The sequence below is a fragment of the Thunnus thynnus genome, chromosome 4, assembly GCF_963924715.1.
Source record: "Thunnus thynnus chromosome 4, fThuThy2.1, whole genome shotgun sequence".
Classification (NCBI taxonomy): Eukaryota; Metazoa; Chordata; class Actinopteri; order Scombriformes; family Scombridae; genus Thunnus; species Thunnus thynnus.
In genome coordinates, this window is record NC_089520.1 from 35,551,586 (window position 1) to 35,577,302 (window position 25,717).

Below are 25,717 nucleotides of genomic sequence, written 5' to 3' on the forward strand. Positions count from 1 at the left end.
TTTCACTGATAACATGGAATCATAATTGACACAACTTCCTATCCATAAGGTTATAAATAAAAATTTAATAAAGTTCAGTTTTGATCAAAACAGTTAAGTTTTCAAAACTGATTTTAACAAATTTAATAAAGTTGGAAAATCAGTTTTGATCAAAAGATTTTGATCAAAACTGATTTTTAAGGGGTTGGGTGATATGATTGAAATCAGTATAAGGATATTAATTAGACTAATTGTCTGCTATCGATATATATCTTGATTGCAACTCAATAGATTAGTTGATTAATTGATCAACTGTAATATAAAATAAAAAATGAGTCACCAAAAATCTTGATGATGGATGAGTTGTATTTTTGCTTTATAAAAGTACTAAACTAATCTGTTCCAACTTCAAAATTGAGAAGATTTGGATTTTGGGAACTTCTGATGGGCATATTCTGACATTTTATAGACTAAATGATTCATCAACAAAGAAAAATTTAAACAACCACAACGATCCTTAGCTGTAGCCTAAATAACAAGATAGCAAATGCAAAACTACCAACTACAAATTAATTCTTCACAAAGTTAAAACAAAATCTTGAACACATTTTTTTGACAATTGTTGATTATAAATTGCTTTGAGACATTCATTTGGACAACAGAATTTTGTAAAATGACATAAAACATGATACTGATACCCAATAAGAAAACTAGAACCTATTACATCAACCAACATTGTAGCTGCAGTTTTTCTCTGCAATGTTTTTCTGTAGCATTCACTCTTTCAGTTTTCTGTTTCTGAGAGACAATGACCAGATGTCTTTCACCCTTTATCCACAACAATATGACTGCAATACTGCATTGATGTCCTCTTGTTTTTCATGCCAGTCAGTAATCTCTTTTAGGTTGAAGTAAAGTAACTGTAAAAGGATTACACAAACCAATAGGGAGGAAAATAATGGCCGTAGTCGTAGGTCACAATAATAAAAAAAGACCAGCAAAGCGGGATAGGTTAGATTGACTGTGTGACTGTTCAAAACATGTTCTGAAAAGGTTTCACCTCCATTTAATGAAGTCTGTAAGCAGCTTAGAGTCCTTAATAATTACTGGGAGAGAGCATTTTGTTTCCCTCCTTCGTTTCTTTTGGGTCTAAATCTTCTGTGAGCATTCCCAGCGCCGTGTTGCCAGGAGGAAACAGCTAAGGACACTAAAGCCATGGTCATCCCGAGAGGAGGGAAATACAAGTTTAATGGAAACTTCTCCTTTGTCAGGTCCTGCTGGTTTATTGATGGGCTGGTGCGGTGAATTGATCGAGGACACACATGTCATCTCTCGGGTCTCTATCACCCTTTTACAGCCCCCTTCCATCCCTCTTTCTCTCCGCCTTGTTAAAAAGGGAGGTACGGTGGCATTTGTTTGATTAACTTGTCTTACAAAAGTGACAGCTGCTCACGGGCGTATGTGGATGAGTGGCCCAGCGCCGCTCCCTCTTTGTACATCTGTCAGAGTCGGAGCAGGGCGAGCAGGGTGAAAAGAGACAAATTGGACCCAAAAAGAAGGCCATTCACCTTCCCCAGACCCCCCTCTGGCGCTCCACCCCTCTATCCCATTCAGGTGCTTGGCGGGACCCTCAAGTGCTTGCTGGCTTATTCCATTTTCGCTCCCCCTATAGAGTTCCATGAGCCCACAAGTGTTTTAGCCCTCTTTTTCCTTCCCTCAATCCACCCCTAAGCGGCTCTTTGTAAGTAGAATGGCTCACTTTTCTCAGGGCCTGGAGCTGGCGGCTTTTTTTCTTTTTTTATTGTCCACCACAGAGCTTTTCTGTTGTTCATTGTGACAAGGTGAGCATGGAGCTGGCAGAATGGGGGCCTGGTGGTGCTGGTGCTGAGATTGGGTTTGGGGGGTTGGGGGGACTTCCTACCTACTGTGTGAGTTACTATGGTAATTGAGAGTCTTCATCAATGGGCCCTCTCTGATGAGCTGGTGGGCAGGACTAGAATAGGCCAGCGGTGGGCTCTGAAAAGCAGAGCAGGTAGGATTAGACAAACCCATTGTCCAAAGTGCATAATGTCTTGCAGTCAGATTTAAAGCCCCCACCCCCACCAAACCTTATCCTTATTTGTTTCATTGTCTGTGTGTATGCATATATGGGCTGTGTGTGTATACCAGTATAAGCATGTGTGTTTGAAAGAAAAAGTAGTGTTGCTTTATGGCAGTCAGCGGCCTTCCTTCTCCTTCACAAGGAAACCTGTCACTTGGTATTAGTGTTGCCGCACCAGCAATCATCATTCCATGCCTCCTGCTAATTGCAGACACAGCTGGGTCTCAGCAGGACATGCTGTCTCTCTCTCTCTCTCTCTCTCTCTCCCTGTCTCTCTCTCTCACACACACACACACACACACACAGCTTACATACATGGCCTTAGGCTACGTCCAACACTAATACGTTTTCATTTTAAAATGGCGTTTTTAAATGTGTTACTGTGTGTCTTTGTTTGGACCGATGTCAAGGTGGAATTGTTACTGAAAGTAACAGATGACATGACTGTAAGTCGTGACTGATAAGACCCAATCAGGAAGCGAACATGGGTGCCTGTGTCATCGTTTTCAAAGGCCTCCATTTCCACCTGTCCAGGCTAAAATGCAATCCCAGAGTTTTCAAACTAAAACAGGGTCAGCAGCCTTTTCAAAAGTCTCTGTTTTAAGGGTTCAGACACTTGGTGTAAATGTAGCAAAAGTTATGTGTTTTAAAACAAAAAACGTATTAGTGTGGATATAGCATTAGTGTAGCAATAACAATACAGACTTCTAATGTCTCTTGTGTAGGAGATCAGACATCCACACCAAGTGGTCAGCTAAATGGTTGCATGACCATGAAAAAGGGTATGCCAATCAATAGCCATTACTTATGATTATCTATTTGTATTTAACAGTAATTAAACTGCCAATAAGACCATGAATGTATTTTTTAATATGGGCTTTACATTTATGCATTTCACTTTTATGTGAACTCATTGGTGGCAATTGGTCATACATGAAGGTGATGAGGCATCTGTTTCTTGTCTTACATATCTCTCTACAAAAGAAAAAATATACAAACATCCATTGACTTTGTACAGAACTGCAGTCAAGACCCCCTTTGTCAAGTCAGTATATATAGACCACTGGCGCAATAACGGTGTTACCTTTAGATATTTTTCTGTTACTGTTGTCCGACAACCACAGTAGTGATTTCAGTGCAGCAGTGCAGTGTTAGCCTTGGTTAGCAGTCAAATCACTGTTTACACTATTTCATTGAAACACTAAATAAGTGGTCACAGAGGGAGTCAGAGGAAACAGAGCATAGCTTTACCCTGCTGAGACCAAGCAGAGAAACCAGCCATGTTTGTCAAAACACTCCCCATGCCACTTCAATACTTAACACTTTTTCATACTCAATGAGATGAACACGCTTCAGTTTAGACTCAAACAGTACTGAGGTTCAACAGCCAGCCCTAGTTATGTCATTTAATGATTTGAAAAGTGAACAGAAGAACAGGTTTTCACATTTAGGCTATCCTCATCATTTAGGATATGGCCTGAATCTTGGCTGATTCCTCTATTCACACTTCACTGAGCTTCAATCAGAAGTGTTTGTCAGATGGTTGAATGTCTTCAGAAACCTCTCTCCCTACACCTTTCTGATGGCAAAACTGGAATCACTGTAACTCTCTGAGACTGACAATCTGACACTTAGACCTACTTCACGCCGTGATTGGTCAGCTGTGCAAAGTGAGAAAGTAAGCAGGATTTGAACTTCTCTCTCTAGTTCTCCTTTTCATTTGTTACACAACCATTTCTGTCACTTTTAGCATGTACAAAGGAGTGCAACTGAATTGTATGAAAATGGACAAAGGAGTCTGAAAATGTCACAGTTATCCCCATATATGAAGATGATCACGTCTCCCCTGTCTCTATGACAGCCGGCTTTTCACTCCACCTTCGAGTGTGGCCTTTGGAAAAACCGAACAATTTTGCCTTCCAATGTGGTCAGACAGAGTGTGATATGAACTAGTTCTTTTCTATCATGTCCTAAGGATTAGTGAGTCTACTGTAGATCCAAAGTCATTAGCATACTAATAGTGCATTATCCAGTGCTACTTTCTGAGCGTGGAATGTAATTTGGTTGACAACACAATCAGGGAATGAACAACCTGCGCTTCCTCTTCAACATGTGAGGACTTTTATTAACTGTAATCACTTAACTCCTAACTGTGATCTTAACCCTTGATAACTTTAACCCTTAACGAAACCAAAAACACAATCCTTATTCAAATTTCTGCCCTAAACATGAATCCTTAACTTCAGATACACATTTAAAAATAAGCTAAATGTCAGCATGTTTTCTCATCATAGGAACTATTTTCTAAACAAAAGAGGCTGGTTACTTTTAACATTTTTTTCAATACTGGTGCCAAAATGATATCTTGTTTTCAATAGTAAATCACTTTTGTTCAATACCTTACATTTTAAGGCAAGTATACACACTTTTATTTACAACTTTTTAATCTAATCAAATAAGCCCAATTCTCAAGTGATTAATGTTGTCTTAATGTAATGAGATACACAACAAAACTAACAAAATGTTCATTTAAATTAGTTAGTACTTGAAAATCTGACCAAGCATTTAATGCCAACTTTCACATCTTGACACTCTTTAATACTCTCCTGACATAATCCAGTCAGTACTTAACAAGTATTAAGGTTCCTTCCTCAGCCCCAAATTTTAAACGTACACACATACACACATAAACACAGGAGCAGCAGCAGAGGCAGAAAGAGGCAGAGTCCCAGGTTGCTTGTAATCCCTGTGTACCTCCTGTGGTGAGGCCCCTCCTCAGCTCCAACATTCCTGGCTCTCAGCAGCACAAAAGCTCCTGAGCAGCTTCACAAAGGAGGGCCTCTGACCTAACAAATCGGTTGGCTTTTTGGGGGTTTTGCAAGTGTGTGTGTGTGTGTGTGTGTACAGATGCATGTCTTTTTAACCCCTTTCACGCACTTTTCTCTATAAACAATCTGGGCGTTGTACATGTATTTATGTGATATGTAAAACTGTGAACTTTAAAACCACACTGCTTTATATGGATATGTGGCTATATGAAGCCAGAATGCTGCAAGTTCAATGGGTATTATAATGTATGACTTTGCAATGTGAATTGTTAAAAATGATCAAGGTAAGAGTGAGAGCTGGATGTTCTTATGGAGACTGATGTGTATGTTAAATCTACTTTCTCTCCCACTCCTCTTTGTATGAGTTGTGTCCATCTTTGATACTGATGTTGTGTTGGATTCACAGTTGATCGAATTTTGATTTTGTCTGGATGGTGCGGTTCTATTTTTTGTTGCTCATGTTAACTGCATTGTCCAAGAGGATGTTTCCCTCTGAAGGCTTACCTGGCAACAGGTGAATAGTGATCAGAATTAGAGCAGCAAAATAATTCAATGAGAAGTAGTGATTTCAGACAGTCATGTTCAGCATGTTTACCATGAATGAAGTGCTGTTGTGATATTTACTGAAAGTGTAAGTTGGCTGGCTCTGGGTGCACAGGTTTTGACATTTTTTTAAATGGCAGAACCCATGGGAGTTACACCCATGCAATATATTTCAAGATTACAATGTGTTGACATTGCACCAATTTGCCAGTCAGTATAGAAGAAACTGATGTACAAATATAAAATGAGCAGGATTTAAAAAGTACCCTCTTTACTTTTTCAAATGATATTGTCTTACTGTTAATTGATAAAATATGAGTGCCGGTAATACTACTGCCAATTTCAACTTAAAAACAGTGCAGAATAGTGAATGAAAAGCAGCTGGTCAAAATGCCATTTTTAAGTCCAGTATTAAGACACTACAAGCTCAAAACATTAGAATCAAGGCCAATTTCCACCTCAGGACATTTTCTAAGGAACCATTAGAGAAACTTGCCTGCAATTCAATTTGATTCTGTTTATTTTATCTGACCAGGACAATCCACTGAGTCCACTCATTCTAATCAAACAATAAAATCAGAGGAACCAGAGTCTAAACTAATAGGGTGTTTCCACCACATGAACTTTTTCAGGGGACAAAGAACCTTTTGAGGAACTCAGGAACTTCACCTGCATTTCAGCCAGAGGAACTAGGAACTGCGTTTAAAAATTGTTAGATAGTTACATTTTCTGCTATAGTAGTTACAGTTACAGTACTCTGGGAAAACTACTTTCTGATGGTTTCTGATGGATCAGGAGCTATGGGGGCAGAGTTTGTAGGGCTGAATGTTGTTGACTGGTTATACACACCCCAGCTGCTTCAACTATCCAGCTTCATTTTCAAAATAAAGATGTAATTGGTGCCATAGTATCAATACAACATCTCGGATTGTACATTTCTTGATGTACATTAATATACATATAAATATATCATTAATATAACTTATGTTGACTGCTTCTCGAGTTGTTTAAAAAAGAGCAGGAGAAAGAGAGCATGTGTGAATGAGTTGAAAGCTAACAAGAGCAAGAGTTCTACTGTGGTTATGTTCTAAAGCAGAAAATAATAACTCAGTGTTACACCCAGGGGTTAAAGTGGGATTTGGCAGGTGGGGGAACCCTAAGATCCGGCGTAGCGGTGCAGCGGGGGAAAATGACTCACCTCAAAATAACTCCCAAATTGATTTGTACTGTGAGCTCCTGTGGACTTGTTTTCTTTGTGGACAGCCTATGTCACCAGCTGACCTTCTTTTAAGGATCCATTTCTTGACACATTTTTATGGATCCCACTGGTCCAAAGGAGGCCAAACAAAAGAAATGAACATCAGTGCTGAGACTTTGTTGGTTTGTAGTTGTGGCTGTAGTGGTGTTATTATATTGTTCATTTCAGAGAATCTTCTTTCACAGCACCGCTAACAGACAAGACAAAACACAGACAAGCAAAATAAACATTACTTAACTAAAAACAACTTACATATAATAACATTGCACTATGAAATAAACACAAGTGCATATTTACTTGACAAGCAGCATCAGGTCGATTGGTCCAGATCTCCTGATGATGTCACAGAGGTATAGATATATCCATTCGCTGTGAGCACAGAGAACCTTTCAGTTCAGATCAGGCTGGTTCTCTGGTGACTGTAAAGAAAATATGCACAACCCAGTGAGATTATTGGCACTCATCAGTACAGATCAGCTGTGGATGAAGCATGATGCTGGACTGAAACTATGTACTGACCCAATGTGCTATCCTCATCCTGGAGCCCTCAGACCTGCAGGATTAGAGGCCTGAGTGAAGGCCACTGCTGAAGGTCAGAGGTGATGATGATGAGAAGGCTGAGCAGGTATCTCAGCTGCAGCTACTTCATCCTGCTGTCTGTGACTCTGCTTTTACCAAGAAAAATATAATCACAGATATAAAATACATGAATACATACACAAACATATCAATCAGTCCTGCTGCTCCACACGCTGCCTCATAGTTGTTCAGCAGCTGAATGGACCTGAACTGCACTGACTTTAGGTAGAGAAAGGCAGAACTAAAGCAATCTGAATTTACTGAACCAGCAGTGTGTTATTAGAACACAGGAGACATACAGGATGAGGGGTAGGGTGTAAACATGAGAGAAATGAAATGAAAATAACGCATTTCACTGTAAAAGGTCACTAACTTAGTGAAATATCAGTGTGCACGTGTATTCCAAAAAAGGAAAAACAAACTACTGTCTTGTGTCAGTATCAGTCTGGAAAGATTCCAGATCAGTTTTGGACAGCTCAGACAACAAGATGTAGAATTCCCACACAAGTCATTTATATAACTCACAATTATAAATATTACTGAGTTAAGTTGTTTATTTACTGAGTTACATTGTGCACAGCTGTGTCTACTGTTTGGCTTTATTTGAATCAGTTTATCAGTCTGACTACATCAGAGACAATAATGCTCCAGTGTATTACTGTCAGATACAGGAGACAGAGCAGTACAGTCATTTGTTGTTGTTCGTTGATGTTATTACCAATTAATATTACCAATGTTATTGCGTGGAGAGATTATCAATGACATTACATTATGAATATGACTGATATGATAATACGATAAATTCAGAGATAAACAACATTGTCTCTTACTTTTCATCTGGTTCCACAGCAGAGAAACAGCTGAATAAATGTCAGGAACAAACTTCCTCAAGGCCAGCAGATGAATATCAGCTCAAACAAAGAAAAGTCTTGCAAGTTTCATTTGCCACAAACAAACAGACACGAGTATCTCATATTTTGGCTTAAGTTTTCAATGACGTTAGTCTTGGAATCACTGCTTCTGCTTCTTCACTTCCTATGGAGTCAACAAGCGGAAATATGGACTTTAACCCCTGGTTACGCCACAGTAAAATGCAGACATCATTTTAAAATTACTGTCAAACTGATCTCATCTTCACAGCTCCACCAGATGTGGTAAAAACAGGAATGCGAAACAGTCTTTTAGTCATGATGTACAGTACTTCTGGGTTTAGTTCCTGAGGCTCCCAGGTACCTGGAAATATTTGGTCAAAAGGAGACATTAGTATAACGTATGCATGTAGGACAGAGGTACGTTCTGCCCACATCCAGGTCATATCGACATTTTTTTTTTTTTTTTAAAAGGTACATTTATCTATTGTGATGCACATATCTGCTCTTAGAGTGGAGTGCAAGTTATCTGCTGATATGGGCACCCTGCAGTTCTGGTGAAACTTTAAGGCAAATGAGTATTGTTTGCCCTACAAATGTAAAAAGGCCTGTGCCATTTCATTACACTACACAGCAAATATATGCAAAAGGGTCATGAAAGAGGTGAGTAGGTGGAGGGGGAGAAGAAGAGGTGTGCCATTTTTTGCATCAATCCTGCTGGTGGCAGGACCCCCCTGCCAAGCGTCATGTGAAGACTTGGGTGTGAACGCTGGCTTCAAGGCGAGGTTTGTGTGTGTGTGTGTGTGTGTCTGTATGTGTGTGTGTTTGGCAGTGGGTGGGGGTTTTGGGTGGGATGGGTGGGTTGGTGTCAGATGGGGGCAGGAGGTCGCTCTGTCTCCCAGCTCTCGCTCGAAGGGGGATGGACCAGCAGATGTGTGTGTGTGTGTGTGTGTGTGTGTGTTGTGTGTGTGGTGTTGTGTGTGGCGTGCATGTCGCTTGTGTATAGGTAGGGGTTCATCAGCCTGTCGTGAGGTGACAAAATACACACAAATGTACACACGCAGATAACCCGGTTGAAGGAATGGAAGCCCTTTCTTCAGATGGAACTCGTTAGAATGTCACAGATTTGATCCCTGTCGGGTTATGGCATTATGTATTCAGAGCCATATTACGCTTGTTTTGGCTGTCAGCAAGTGCTGGCCCCCTGCTGATCCCCATGCAGTCTAAAAAAGAGAGCTTGGGTGAGTTCGTCTGTTCTGTTGATTTTCTTTTGTTAGTTCCTGCCAAAAGGAACAAAGCTAGAGGGGCCATTACTGTTCACTTGACAAGCCCAGCAAGCGTCAAAGTGGCTTTCAACTTTATCATGTAGACGCCAAAATGTCTTAATCCTGCCCCTAAGGACTGTAACCTTGTCCAGGTGTCTTGAAGTGAAATATGGTTTTTACGTGTGGCTATTTGGAAGTAGACATAGTTGGTTTGGAGAGCTCAGATAGTTGCAAAAGTGTCAAGTGTTGTAGTTGTAAAGTGTCAAGTGACAGATGTTAGGATGCAAGAAAAGGATTTGATAATGAATTGGTACAGTAAATATAAGTTATGTTCCGCAAAAAGACAAGAAAACAACAAGACTAGGTCAAAACCTAGAATATGGCCGGACTGTGTATGGTCAATGTGCAAAACTGTGGCCAATTTGTTACAGGGATAGTCAGTGGTCATTTCTATAATGTGAATTCCTGGATATGAAATGTTCATCTATACATCTGTTCATTTTCTGTAGTGGTCCCAGTAATGTTTGTTGTTATGTATTGTTAAAATATACTGAAGTAGCATATCACAAACATTTTAGTCAAAAAAAAGGTTATAAATGCAGTTGCAAGAATGATACTTTCCACTCAGTATTGTTTTGGGATGTTTGATTTGAAATTGAACTTATTTTAATTTTAATTATAACTTTTCTTATTATCTGTTAACTGCCCCTGCTCTTTCATCTGTTTCTATCTGCAGATGTCTGTAAACATCTGGTCTCATCCATATGTTTACTTAGGATTAGCATGCTAGGCTAACAGTCTATCAGCTGTGTGACTTTATATCCATGCTGTGATGTCTTTCAGAGCGCACAAATAAACACCATAAACACAGCTGTCAGCTGCTCAGTACGGTGCTGTTCAACCGGAAACACTGTGGCTAAACCTTATTTTTATAAAGTCTATGGGCTACACGCAGCACAGCATGGCTATGCTAACCATGTTAGCCATGCTAATTAGCTGATAGCCACCATGCAGGCTGGTAAAATGGATCCGTTGCACCTCTTTGTATCTGCGGCTTGGTGCTCCTGTCAGTGTCGGAGCCTCCGTGTGAGACGCTTCATTTGGTAAATTTGTGTTTACCGACTGAAGCGCTGACAGCGAGAGTGTGCTTGGGGCTCCTCTGTAAACGCCCCCTGAGGATGTAATAGAAACTCTTAGGGAAATGGGGACCGATGTTGTAACTTCATTACTCAGCACTCTGTCAGTGAGTCAGTGACTCAGTGGGTCAGTTATGGACAGACATTTGGGGTTATACGGCTGGTTTGTGGCCAGTCCAGCCATAAATTGGTGGAAAAAGAGAAAATGCTAAACCCAGACAAAGGTCAGCCTTATACTCTGACTTCCACAAAGTTCTAAAACTTGTAGTAGACAAATTGATCAAAACCAATTATCCAACAAGCAAACATGATTCACACAATGATTGGCCAGGTGTGTGGTGGTGAGAGAAAGGCAGGATTTTAACTTCTCTCGAACTCTCTTCTGTCATTTTTCACACAACTAGTTTCGTCATTTTTTGTATGTAGAAATGCAGCAGTGTGAAAGCCTTCGGGAAAACCTTGTCCAGAAGTGTGTGCAACCCCTCTATTGTAGGCTTTTCACCTCGCCTACAAGTGTGACTATTCAGCCACAAAAGCTATAAACACTTTTTCCTTCAGATGTGGTTGAATGACACTAACTAGGAAATAGGGGTGCAATGGTACTTGTATTCAAATGAGAGACCCATAACACTGACCGAGTGTAGCACTATTATTAAAATATGCTCAGTTACCTCCATAGTGAAACGATACCGTGTCTCCCGGCCTTTCACTCCACCTGTAAGTGAGGCTGCCCATCACCATCCATCCTCAGCCATCTAACTGGAAAGGCTTAATGGAGGCTGAATTCAGCCTGGCAGGAAGGCCTGCAGCCTGTAGACAGTGCTCAGAGCAAAAAAGAAATAGGCATTCTATCCATGACATGTTGTGGAAAGAGAAATAAATGGGACGAGCCTGAAGGCCTGAGAGAAAACTAAATATCACTGTGTCTTCTACCTTTGTAGAGCTCAGAAAGAGCCAAAGTAAAACTTCCGGGTTCTGTTCCAGACGAGCGAAAATATCATTCAAAATCCCATCGACATTTATAACTACGCTAATAACTAAAAATCCAGAATTGGAACAGAGCCTTTATCAGCAGTATGTCATGTGGTTCATAGATAATGGTGGGTTGTTTTTTTTTTATTCATTATTTTGTGTTTTTAGCAACCTTTAACAAACACAGTTTCCCATAAGCCCTAGTAATCCAATGATGTAATTACACACGCTGCTGTGCTTGTATTTTTTTCATGGGAGCTGTAGTTTTTTCTGTATAAGTTGTCTTAGAATATAGAGTAAACTCCAGGAACAAGCTTCATTTCTTTAGAACGACAGATGAAAGATTGCATTGAATTACAGAAGCCAGCGGGACAGACGCTAGCCTGGACATGACATCATGACTTTGGCTCTCTGTGTTGTTACTTTTCATTTTCAGAAATGCATTCACAATGGGCCTCATTCACTGATATGTGCGTAGAAATATTCTATAATTGCGCAAGCAAAATTACCATCAAATTCATGACGTGTGCATTAGCCAATTTTGTTCTTACCACTGAGCGTATGTTAGTGAATCAGAATCATTCTAAACTGACAGGCTTGTGTCCGCTATCAATAACTAGCATACTACCACGCCCACATTTCTCTATATAAAGAAAGTTGTGTTGGAGTGGTGCAGTAGTGGAGAGAGCTGTCAAGAGGGCTGTGATGGTAAAAATGTAGAAAAACTTTACTGCTAGTGAAATGCAAACAATAGTTTCAGAAGTAGAAGCCAGAAAAGGCAGATTTGGCTGGTAAACGTCATTGGCACAATCGTTTGGAGCCTGATTGTGAATCCTGTATACAGCCTGCATACCTGTTGCACCACTAACACGCAGTACGTTCGTAGCAAAATAAAAAGTTGGTGAATGTGTAGATCTGTGGATTTGACCAAATAAATCTCTACTGCTACACCAGGTGTGCATCGTGTTTCCTCTTTGTCCACAACAGACCGTGATGTAGTGAAAGCAGAGCGTCCCTCCCTGAACCACTACTGAACTGTCAGGCTGTGAGGACACTGAACAGGCTGCTGGTTAACTAGCTGCATATATCACAGTCAAATCAGATGCTGTCACATTCCAGTATGGAAACTCAGATATGTAAGCTATTGTCATCTACATGTGGGAACAAGACAATTTCAATATATTAATAATTTCATCACATTTATGATGATTATTTATGGTCTTAGTTTATAATTGGTAAATAAATTGTGTATTATTAGCGATGTCCACTTTAAATGATGTATATGTAGGCCCAATCATTTTTTAAATAACTGTGGTTCTAATACACTGTTTACATTGAATAAATATTGACTATATAATTTTTTAAGAATGAGGGACATTTATGATTTGTGCATACGTATGGTCTTAGGCAGTTCTAAATTTGTTTGCAGATTAAGAATAAATTCAAGTAAGAACATGGTGATGAATCCCAGCTTTGTGCTTAAAATGTTTGTATACACGGTTGAAGCAAAGATTTGTGCATATGCAGTGTTTGTGAATGGGGCCCAATGTTCTTTACCAGGCTTTACTGTATACATTCTGCAGGGAGACTTCAGGGAATCCTTCAGATTCAGAGCAGGGCTGATGCATCTCATAAGCTGTAGTCTACAGTGTAGGGCCTGCAGCTTTGAAAATGAACAGCTGTGTACCTGATTGTGCATGCAATGTCAAGCACAGCCCATCTGCATGGAAGCATGTCTGTGATTACTTCCAAGAAGATGAATCTCTCCAAGACAACTTGAGAATAATGCTCTCCATAAGGACCAAAGTATATATAGTTACAGTTGGTAGTTAAACTACTTCTGTAAACCAGTGTTAAATGTATGTAAGCATAGCTACTACACTTACAGCTTGATATAGCTTAAAGGATGTGATTGTCAAAAACTCTGTGCAGAGCCAAACCAACAATAAACTGATCTACTAACAAATATTATGTGTGTAGCCAAAGCCTGATATATTTTATTCTTCTGTGCCATAGACCTCTGTTGTCAGTGAGTCACACCACTGCACTGGAGTCTGGTCACATTAGATTGTTTACAAATGGCTCCAAAGACTAATAACAGCAAATACATTTTCAGTCTCTGCAGAGTAGTTCTGTGTAAGGCAGACACCACTGAACATGTGCTGGATGCTGTTCTGTTTACAGCTTCACTAGCTTGTTGTGCTGCAGATCACAGCCTGTTGACTTTGTACTACATTTTAAAATTCTAAAAGAACTTCATTACACACACAATGTTTGTAAGTAGATCAATTAATTGTTGGGTTTAGCATTGCATGTGATATGTGTTGACGACCACTGTTTGCATCCTTTCTACCAACAACCATGTTCTCTAACCTCAACCAAGCTAATTTTAGTCACCTTAACCTAAGAAAACGCTCACATGGGTCATTATGAAAAGCAATGACAAACCTTCTGTTGCTTAGTTTGGAGGACTTGGGGACAAGTTGACTTGTGACTGTCTACTTTTAATTACAAGAATACTGAGCGTAAATTCAGACATTCTATTTTTGATCAATTTCTTTTACAAGACAAACTCTCATAGAGAACCAGAGTGAAACTGGAACTTTTGGATTTTCTTCCAGAAGTAAAAACATCATTTAAACATTTAAATTTGTAAGAATGCAAACATAACTTTACTCAGCAGTATGTCATGTGATGTCGGCAAGGATAGTGAACATGTTTTATAGTCGATTCAATTTTATATATTTGACCCAAAAAAAGCACTTCACAATCTATATAGCACACAACACCCTCTGTCCTTAGATTGAGATAAAGAAAACTGTCCTGTTTTATTTCTCAAATTCAGTTTCAGAAGTCTTTGTGTCCTGTTCTCCTGGAGAGCATTTATACCAATCGTGCAGATATCTTCACTTTCATTCAAATTCAAACTGGCATTAAAATCATAGACATCATGTGTGCACAAGATGTCCCTGACAGACCTCCAAAAAAATGCCAGTCATGGCAGGAAGAAGACTTGTGACATAACTGTCAAGTTTGTTTTTTTTTTTTACATATAAAATGAAGACGAGTAAAGCGGAACAGGACACAAAATGGCTGCTGCAAAAATGGCTGCAGATGGGAGCTGTGTGGCACAGTGTAAAGTCTAAAGAAAAAGGAGAGCAAAGGAGGAGTGGATGATGGAAAGAGGGAGAGCAGCCAGTCAGTGGATCAGTCACTCCAGGCCTGGCCTCTCAGCAGGGGGTTGTGCTCGGGGCGAGATCACAGGCCTGCTGCCACGCTGAAGCCTTCACAGGCACACAGCGACAGATAGGAAGCTGCTGGCACCAGGTCGCCTCACTGATTCACCCCAGCACTGCCTCAGCACAGCCATCTTCTCTTTCACCCATCTTCCACTAATTGAGCTTGACCTGCTCTTTTCCTCTTCCTATGGACTCAATAAGTCTCAAATTGCAGTGATCTTGGTGTCCTACTGAGCAGGTTATGGTCTTTTGGGTTTGGTCTAGCAAAAATTCCAAAATATTGTATGGTTGTTGTTCCAGACACACAAACTAATACTCTGATTAATCATCTTTAGCATTGCAAAACTTACAATCAGTTTTAACTTATTTTGGTTGTTATTGTGTCTTTTAGTCTAGGATTTAAAGTATTTCCAAACATTAAGAGTGTGCAAGGCTACAGCATGAGTTTACCTAGTCCACATCTTATTCAATGAATATCTGAGTCATCACCACAGGCGGAGGTCACTGTAACAACAAAAGTATCCTCACTGTAGCACACAGATGGGTGAACACAATACTTTCTTTTACTACTCTTTTCTTAAGAAGCATGAAAAGCTAAATGTCATAATCGCTGCCAGAGCCTGAAGACACACCCAAAAAGAAAACAAAATAGAACACGAAAAAGTGAACAATTCCTACACAAATCTTTAGTATATATCCGCTCATACCCACTGTAATGGATGGATGGCTGGATGAATGGACAGACAGACTTCATCTTAAAAATGTATTTTTGACATGAAGATTTCTATGCAGAACCAGCTATAGAGCAGAGAGTATTGATGCCTGTGCAACCAGTTATTGTGGTTGGAAAAACTGGTTAGCAAATATTTTTGCAATAAGCAGAATATGCCTTTAACTTTGTACTTTATTCAATTTGATGAACAATAGTGCTCTTATTTAATCCTTATGATAAAATGTTGTTCATTTTCAAGGATAAAATCTTGTACAACTTAGAAATTACCCTCTGGCATCTCATCTCCCCTAAATACACACACATACACACACTGCTACCCCCTTCCTCTTCATTTCTCCTCCCATTCTTCTCCAAACCCCCATTCACTTCGCTGTGACCCTGACTGTTGAAAGTCAGTCGGCTTCTATTAGTATCAGCCCGCGCTCATCATTATCCATCAATTAGACTGGCAACAGCCAGGGCCCACAGAGAAACATCTGCAGCCTTTCGGCTCTGTTTCTGCATGGCTGCCGTGCTCTGAGCTCACTGTGCCTCGCAGAGGTCGCTGTGGAGAGAGCTGGACTAAATAGAGCAATGGCAGAATTTCAAGGTTGAAGCCTGTAACACCTGTGTAAATGATAGTACCAGGCTACGACGGCTAGGTTTGGTACCTCTGCTTTAGGAGTGCTGACTGAATTGTGCCTTTTGCATTGCAAAGTACGAGAACACCGAATGCTTTGTCATATGTCTTATATAAGATAGTTTTTCTGTCATATATTTGCTGAGAATGCTGGCTTCTTTGGTTAAATAACAAAAGATTTCTATAGCATAAGCACATTTATATTCCTCAGAGCTAGGTATTGAAAAATGTTTTGTTTTGGTACTCTAAGAATGGCCATGTATCACCAATAGTATGATCAGCACTGCTTTCCTGATTCATTCATTAATTTCCTGAGTTTGCTTCATAATTCCTCTGCACTATTTGTGTTTACAAGACATCAGTCTGATATGTGCAGACAGCTGCTAGCTAGTGTTAGCTAACCCCACACGCTAATCCACACATCGTCGACTCCCACTGTTGTGACTCAAGATGGCAAATATAGCCAGCTATCATCTATGTTACTTTTTAACTTTAAATGTAAGTAATAATTTGGATTTCCACAAAGTAGATATTTTGCACATCATGCAGCCCTAAGTGAACCACTTACAACAAATAACCCCTGCATACACATAACATTTAGCACAGATGTACACATGTTAACTGAGAAAAGGCACAAATGCAAAATTCGATCTCTGGATTTTAATAATCAATATCGGATCATTCAAATAAAAATTACAATTAATTGGAAAATTGTTTTCTTTTATCCAGCTCAAGCCAATAGTATTGAAAAGTTTCATTTAAACAACATTAATGTTCAAAAACAAAAGTGCACACATCATACAGATTACTGAGATATACCTCTCTAGCAAAAATACAGCACTGCAAAGCCTGTGAAAAAGAGGTAGTGGTGTGCTCAAGGACTGTCTTGATCATATAAAACTCAAGAAAAACACAGGTGCTCTTGAAGATAAGGGTCATCACATATAAGGAATAACAAACTTTAGGCACTCATGTGTGGAACAGGAATAAAAAACTCTAGGATTAAGTTAAAAAGGTTTTATTCAACATGGCTACTTGCAATAAAAAAAAGACCGGTTTCAACCATAAAGGTCTTTATCAGGGTACTTGATGCAACGGTATATCCTGGTTTAAATGAGGAGATTGATTACATGCCTTTTCTATAAATGTAGAATATTATTATAGACAAAGACAATTTATTTTTCATTTCTTAGGCATTAAAACCTCTAGATCCTAAAAAAACATTAGTTATTCCCAAACATTACAAGATAGAGAAGATCAAATATACAGGCCTTACTTTTCATACAGATGAATTTGAATTCATGTATATGGTTACATAATATTAGTAATTGATTATTTCTGGAAATGTATTGATTGTTGTGATGTTGTTTTGGTCATTTATTTCTCATTTTTGTGCAGGATACTTTTTGAGTAATTGAAGAGGCGTGCCATCTTAAAGATGGCTTCTCATTGTGATCCAATTGCTGCATTCACTACAAAGCTTTTTACATACTCAATACCATACAGATTAATAGTGAAATATAATGAACCACTCAACTTTATTTCAACAGATGACATTTAAAGGTTTATGTTAAGTTATTAATAAAACACATACACATGTCTTTTATTTATGTTGGCATAGAAACATACAGTTTCCCTTTGCTGGTTATTAATGTTAATTACCCATTATACAGCAAGCACTACCAGACTTTCTGACACAGGCTACAAACACTAACGAATCCCACACAGGTAAATTGTTGACTTGACTACAAACAGATGTGAAATTGGGAATGTTTCAAAGCCCTGTCAGGCCCTGTCCATGATGCTGAGTGTCTTCAAACACCACCCAGTGAACCATAACATCAGTGGGCCTGTCTAAATGCTATCAGTAAAATGACTGAGTAATTACAATCTTTTGATAGACATCTTTGTCCAAAGTGGCTCATAATAAAGTCATTCAACCTCCATAAGAACTATGTCATCAAAAATTTCAAGTGCTGTTTAAAAAGGAAGGTCGCTCACCTGTGCTTTATATTGATGAAGTTCTTAATCACCACTTCACATGTTGCTGTGTTGGTAATGTCTAGTTCAGTTTACTTAACACTCTACCTTCTATTGCTCCATCTTACTGAGGCTTGGTAGCTGATAGCACTGGTGTTTCTGGAATACCTTGTTTTATTTCAATGACATTCATTGGTAACTTTGGTGTGAGACTAGAGTCAGACAGGGACAGAGTCTTTACCATTCACAGTTTTGTGGTTGACAGTAGCCACACCTGATTGATTCACCTGGTTTCCCTTCAATAGACCTGACAATTGCAATATACTGTTCCATCACCAAGATTTACACTTACAACACATCCAAATCCAGTGGGGTGCTATACATAAAATTCAGTGACACATTGGGAGAAGATGGCCATGATGACACGATAAAAAAAATGTAATATTAATAAATAATAATGATTAATAAATATAAATGTGAATAAGAAGGAAGTCCTAGTTTTCCTTGGCTTCCAGGAGAGAATGCCCACACATTTTGTGTGTGTGTGGGGGGTGGGTCTCAGAATCACTATCTTTGCTGCCGTTAAAACCCTCAAGAGACATGGGTTCATCATTAAAGAGAGACCGCAACAGTCAAAGCTTGGAACATACTGCTAAACTGACACCTAAAAGATTTGTTTCATGGCCTTTGACAAGTGCCCATAGGTCTGTCACCACAGGGTAGTCTCAGAACATGTTGATGTGTGCCAAGAGCATCATAAGCTTTCCTCTTTATTAGGATCCCCATTAACTGATGCCTCATTGGTTGCTGGATCTTCCCGGGGTCCACACTTAAATAGATCCTAAGCCTATAGGACTATCTGATGGGGCCCCACATGACAAGAGTAGAAACTGTTTTCCTAAGCTTGGGTCCCAGGCAAGATTGTGTGGGCATTTCTGAACTGCAGAATACAACCACCGCTATAGAGAAGTGCCCACTCTGTGCTGTGTGTCATTTTCAAATGGCTTGATGAGGCTGTGCAACCGACACAACATGAATGTCTTCAGATTAAAGATGTCTATCTGCAAGGATTTACTTGTCAGCGTTGTCCCCCTGGCTTCTCCCTCAGTGATCCATGAAACTCAGTGTCATGATGATACACTGTAAGGATGGCATCACATGCTTTTCCTGCCAAACACACCATGAGCAAAGTTGATGGACCACAGACATTAATTTTCCGGGTTGTATTTAGTGTTGAAATGTTGTCATTTGATGTGTGTATTCTAGTGTTAATTTTGTCAGCTATTTTTTTTTATTTAGTCTTTGTCCTGTGTCAAATGTCCTTTGTAGTTTTTATCATATTACGTCAACCTCATTCTGTTTTTCTAACTCAAGTCTTAGTTTGGTAAAGTTTTTATTTTTTAGACTACATTTTAGCCTTGTCTTTTTTGTCAACAATTTTGCATGTTGATATAGTCACAGTTAGTGTTTAATGGTGCCGTCTTATCATTGACTCATCTTAGTTATGGAAAAAAAGGCTTTTGACAAACATATTTAGTCATAGTTTTCGTTAATGAAATAAACACTGGTGTGTTCAGAAGTTAACTAGATTTAACTGTACTTCATGAAATATCAGATGATAATTTGTGTGTTTATTTGTTTTTTGTTACAGCAATGGTACACCAGTACTATGAATCTTATAGGAACATGGCTCACTGACCGTATGGACCTGCAGCTCCATGTCTATCAGCTGAAGATTCTCATCAGGGTCATCAAGGTGAGGACAATTGCTTTTTTTCATATTTTCAAATCACAAATCTTAAAGCAAGTTTCCAAAATGTTTCCAACAACTAATGTTAGATATACTGTAAATTAATATTCTCAATGACAGGTTATTAAATTAACTCTTCTTTAACTCTGGTACATCACAATATTTCACTGCTGCTATCCACATAAACAGTCCCTCACTGGCTTCCCACCCACTAACACCACCAACTGTGGTAGTTGGAACACCCATACAAGCTGGGTTTTAACCAGCAGCTGAAGTTGACATTTTTGTGTCCACATTCTTGTCTCAAATAACCCTGGACCTTCATACAACGAGACCAATTCCAGGTGTAACCTTAAATGAAATAGGAGATCTGACCTATTTTATATTAGCTGAATGGGATTCAGTAAGTGATGCAAAGCAAGGTGATAATATCAAAGCATGACGATGACACAGTTGGAATCACAACAGCTTATCTCAATTCACTGTCACACATATTTTGTTGATTAATCATTCAATATCATCAGTACAGATTGCTACTAATAATGTACCTTATGTGTAGTATGAGGACAGAAAGCTGAAAACCACATGGCTTCAAAGCATAATGCTGTAGTCAATGTGTCTAACCTTGGGACTTGCTTACAACTTGTCTGAGCAACTGACCACTCATGTTACTTGCCCTTACTTGCACTGTTGGACTCATTTTTGGTGACCACATTCTAAGATCGCAGCAGTTATTTTGAGTATAAGGCCATATTGAGATCACCATGAGGGCTGCATGAAAAAGGGCAGCCCCACTTTGTAACACAAAGGCAGTATTTCTGCAGTTTACCTCACCATGGTAGCAACGAATGACAGTTGCTGTCCTGATACCTTTCCACAGGTGCATTCATGTCTCTGCAGAACCCAAAAAAAAAAACACGCCTTCACAACAAAGTCCCTTGTGTTGTTTTAACACAGGGTGGTTTTCCGTCTGAAAACCAGCAAATGTTATAATAACCAATGGAACCCATGACTAAAGCTAGAATCTATCTCACAAAAGTTGTAAATTGATTTCTTGAATGTCTTTGCCAGCTGTTTCTGATTCTTTTGTTCGGGATTTATTCATTCATTCTTTAGAAAAAGTACCGTGACTTCCGCCTTCAAGGGGTGCTGGACTCCACATTAAACAGTAAGATGTATGAAACCGTGAGAAATCGGCTGACCTTGGAAGAAGCCACTGCCTCAGTGAGGGAAGGAGGGATGCAAGGCATTTCCATGAAGGACAGCGATGAAGAGGACAATGATAACTAGATCAAAGGGCCTCAAAACTACAAGAATGTCAAATCGTTTCAGAGGGTGAGCGGTATACTGCCTGAGAACCCATGCAGCCTTTCCATGAGGTCAAAACAGACTGGCCTAACATTCATCTTGTTCCCTCAATTTCTTGCTTTGTTAGTTTTTGTTCCTGTAATAGTTCCACGTTTCTGTCAGAATTAATACATGAAGAAAATGCATTTCGTGTGTATAAACACTTGCAAGACATGAGTCTGTCCTATCAATGCTCTTCATTTTGAAATTGCCCACATAGGCTTGTCAAGCTTTAATTCTTCCAAAGTGAAATTCATAACAGCCAAGTACTAAAGGATAGAACCTTAAATCTATCAAACACTGATTGACTTCCCTTGAAATGTGAGCAAATGAGTTTCCAGAATATCTAAGAGGCCAAAATGTGACAGAAGTGTTTGAAATGAGTACAAATGTGACCACGACTGCTTACTGGCCTTATAAATATGATAAAGAAATGTAGGTGATTGCAATTAATGTATATGGAGTTCATCTCTTGAAGGCATGAACTATATTATGTTGTGCAACCCAAAATTTCTACAGTCTTTGCTGTTGCTTGTCACTAAGATTTCTCTTTCACATTTTGAAAAGTACATACAGTATAGAGCACTCTTACTCTTACTTTAGGCAGTTCTGCTGGAAAGCAGCACAGTGATTCAGACCACTATGCTGTGGTTGCAAGTGAAATAGTGAAATTTATACAGAAGTTTGTTTTTTTTAAGCCATATTGCTATTAAGAATTGGCACTAGAACTGTATTTGTTGGTTTAAGATCAAACTGATCAGTCTAAGACAGTTAAAACTAAGATATTTTTCCCAAATTACTCCTAAATGTTCTCAAGCAATATGGATGACTATTTTGTTCCCAGGTTTATGAACAAGGCTATGATTGTGTCTGTGATGTGCTAAAAAAATGTGCAGTGAGTGCAGCTACTGTATGTTGTAAGGTTGCATTGTTGTAAAGTGTAATGGTTCTCATATTACTTTCTTTGTAATGGGTCTGCATCATTTCTCATCCATAAAAATCATGTGCTGATATGATGTGACAGTGAATGCACAGTAATGGTTTTTGTCTGTTCTCTGCCATCTTTTAAAAACATACCTGATGTTTTCCCAAAAAGGTTGCAACAATTCACACAGTAAAAGAAATCCAATGCACCATCAACAATAAAGTTGATGCCTGCAAAAATTGAGTAATTATAGTAGCAGTGACAATAAACTACAACAAACCAAACAATTGATCAGCATACTTTTTAACTTGACAAACTTTTCCTTCAAATTTTAACATCCCAAAGAAGCATTCTGTTGTCTTTTTGAGAAACCGTTTGCCCTCTTACGTGCTGTTGTATGAGTAGATCATTATCAATTTCATCTGTTTCCTGTTGTTCTAACAGCGTGTGTGTTCGACCCGTTGGTTTGGTACTCCCTGTGAACCAAAACATTACTGTTGAATTAACCTAATACAGTCTGAATAGGTCTATGAGTTAGCATGCATGGAGCATTAATTCCAAAGTGGGAGTCCCATCCTGAATGCTTTTTTTCAAAAGTGCTAAACCATGCTAGTCAGGTTAGCTAAGCTCAGGAAGTGTCATCGCTTTGGTCAACCCAAATCAGTCTGTCTGTTATGGAAATAAAGCAAAAACAGACTAGGAAGCAAGTCCCTCTCCCAACATTATTCAAGAATATCCATTGAAAACATCTTTCTATGGTTACGTAACGACCAACGCAAGCAGGGCTTCGACTGGTTGGTATTTTCCTGACCTTGAAACTGGCTTTGCCCATCTGTGTGGTATTTATAGGTGACCAGCACAAAGCGCACAGTGCACAGGTGGGAGGAGAGGTGTAGACAGGTGGGAGGTTTATTCAAATGAAGCAGCGCAAAGACAGTTGTATTTTGGTTGAAATTTGGTCCTAGATATTGCCCTGAAAACAAACATGTCAGAACCATGTCTATTTGTGGTGCAACATCAATCCTCTGCTGCTTTGGTGATTTTATCAACAGGATCAAACTAAATACTTGCTGCAAAGATGCTGCAACAATGGATTAATGCTTAAAATATAAATGATTTATTTCAATTAAACACTTTCCAACCAAAATCGGCACAGGAAATAACGTTTTATGTGGTTAAAGCAGGGAAGTCAGTAAATTAGTCTGCATTGACCTATAAATGAATGTGGTTGATTCTTACAGTATCTACTGTCCACAGCTGTTTGTACTGTATGAGAAGTTTCTCCTGCGGTTCATTAAATCTCTGCAGCATCTGAAGGCAGCAGGACTGATATGCAGCCTCTGAGAAGTGCTGCACCAGAGCACAGTGCTGTTACGCACAGCCGTTCACTGTGTTTACTTTCATTAAATTGCCTGATGACACCAGAGGGGTGTTCCATTAATGCATCTAAAGAAAGCTGCGCTTACTTAAAAAAGCCTGGCTTGAATTAACGTCAACTTTCACTTAAGGCTCAAGTCATTCCACTAACACAGTTTAGCCATGTCTAGTCAACTTTAACTCTAACCAGGCTTGAATAAGCTTGCATTGTGCGCGTGCACAGAGTTCATAAGCAGTCGCAAAAAGATACTATGTCCCAAAAAGAAGGGAAAACTAGAGCTGCTTTCTTCTCAGCAGGGGAACAAACTCTGTTGATGGAACCATACCAAGAATATAAAGGAGTCATCACCAAAAAGAGCAGTACTGCTGCAATTAACAAGGCGAGAGAGATGGCTTGGCAAAAAATTGCTGACAGATTAAATGTGCAAATTATACAAGCCTACATAGGTGGGCAGTGATGGCCTAAAGGTTAGAGAAGTGAGCTTGTTACCAAAAAGTCATAGGTTCAGTCCCCTGGACTGGCAGGATATATCTGAGTAGGGAAAGTGGAAAGCAGCACTGGCCCCTACCTGACTGTGTCTATATTATCAGTAGGTTAGATAATATCAGATGCATGTTTAAAATCATGGTGGAGGCAACTTAGGAGAACCAGCTACCAGTTTACCATTATCAGCTGCTCCTTGACACATTTTCTTTTTCACAGGACGTCTATTCGATTTACAAGCGTCATCGAAAGTTAAAATTAAGAAGTTGCAGTTGGAGATGAAGAAACTAGAGAAGGATATAAGTACAGTGGAAACCACTATAGTGATCATGTCTGTCCGGGTCAAATATCACTATAAGCAGATGATTATTATAACCGATTTTTTTTCTTTATTTCTCATGCAGAATACCATCTAATTGATATTTGTATATTTATTAGCCTACATGAATATAAAGTACAGAAATGGACAGCTATTACTATATCACTATTTACTGAATTTTATTGACTGTTTCAAAATATAACACATCAATTGCAGTGTGCGCACATTGTTGAAGCAGCAGGTTCTGACTTGTGCCAATGACAAATTCTTTCTTTTCCTCGGCAGCAAAACAGGCAAAGAGAGCGGTTATAAAGTAAAAAAAATAGAATTACCATAGAGGATGGGAGGTCTGTCTCTCTTACAATAACATCTGATGGCTTCAATATAATCACTTACGGCCTGGAACTATACATTTTACTTGACTACCACCTTGTGTGAATGCCACAAGTTAGATTAGAGAGTGAGAGTGCTGCATTTATCCTTTACAAAGAAAGTGATACTGTGTCACTGATTTGAGAATCAGTGTCAAACTACAGATACAGATAAACCTATCAGTGACGACACAAGCTGCATTTTACTGTTGGAATAAACTTCCTGTGGTATCACTTCTTCAAATGTCAGTACTTTGATTTCCACATCAAGCTAACACCTCTGCCATGCTGCTTTCTTTATTTTGATTAATAGATAAGAGCAACGCAATACACATATCCTGTAGTTTGGTTTTATCACACTGATATATTCCTGTTTACCTTTTTCACTTTTCGAATTTAAAAAAAAAAGTTCTATTTTAGTCAAATATCATTTAAATAATAGAGTTTATTTGCCATCTATTATATAAATTCTTGTATGTGCCCTGTTTTTCATTCCAGGATGTATGATGAGGCTAATCTTCATTTTTATAATGGATGATGGGAAGTGAAGTCTGCCTGTACCTTCCCTCTGTCAGTGTTGTTTTCTTTACTGTACTCCTAGAGCTGTGTGTCGCCCTGTGTGCAAGTACTGCATGTCCCTGGTATTCACTCCCCAAAGTGTTCTTGCTCCATGTGTGAAGTTACCAGTGGGTTCATCATGCTTCTGCCTTCTAGAAGAACCCACCAAGGCCAAGAACATTTGAATAAAGGTAAATAGCAACTGTGGAAAGCACTTGTCGCCTCATTCATTGTTGTTGTTGCTGTGACTTGACTTACTGAATGTGAAATCAGATGAAAACAACCTGGTGATTTGTTCAAAAACAAGTCTAAAATGTATCTTTGTATTTGTTTAAAAAGGTTTAAAATGTTTTAATAAGTAATACATTTAGTTTCAACACTTGGCAGTTGCTTGTACTATTTTCCACAAAGAGTTAACCACTTAGAGTGGACAAGGTTGTTGTGTCAGTAGACTGCAAAAAATACATATTTGTTAATCCACGGCC

The 25,717-nt window shown here is 39.1% G+C and overlaps 1 protein-coding gene across 2 annotated transcripts in view; it reads left to right on the top strand.

The window, feature by feature from the left end:
- Positions 1-25,426, top strand: part of cadpsa (Ca2+-dependent activator protein for secretion a) — a 198,649-nt gene extending 173,223 nt beyond the window's left edge. For both annotated transcript variants that reach the window (XM_067588510.1, XM_067588509.1), the window contains 2 exons: positions 19,753-19,857; positions 20,968-25,426. In XM_067588510.1, coding sequence (XP_067444611.1) covers positions 19,753-19,857; positions 20,968-21,141 — 279 coding nt within the window. In that variant the 3' untranslated portion in view covers positions 21,142-25,426. The remainder of the gene's footprint in view (positions 1-19,752; positions 19,858-20,967) is intronic.
- Positions 25,427-25,717: the final 291 nt, after the last annotated feature.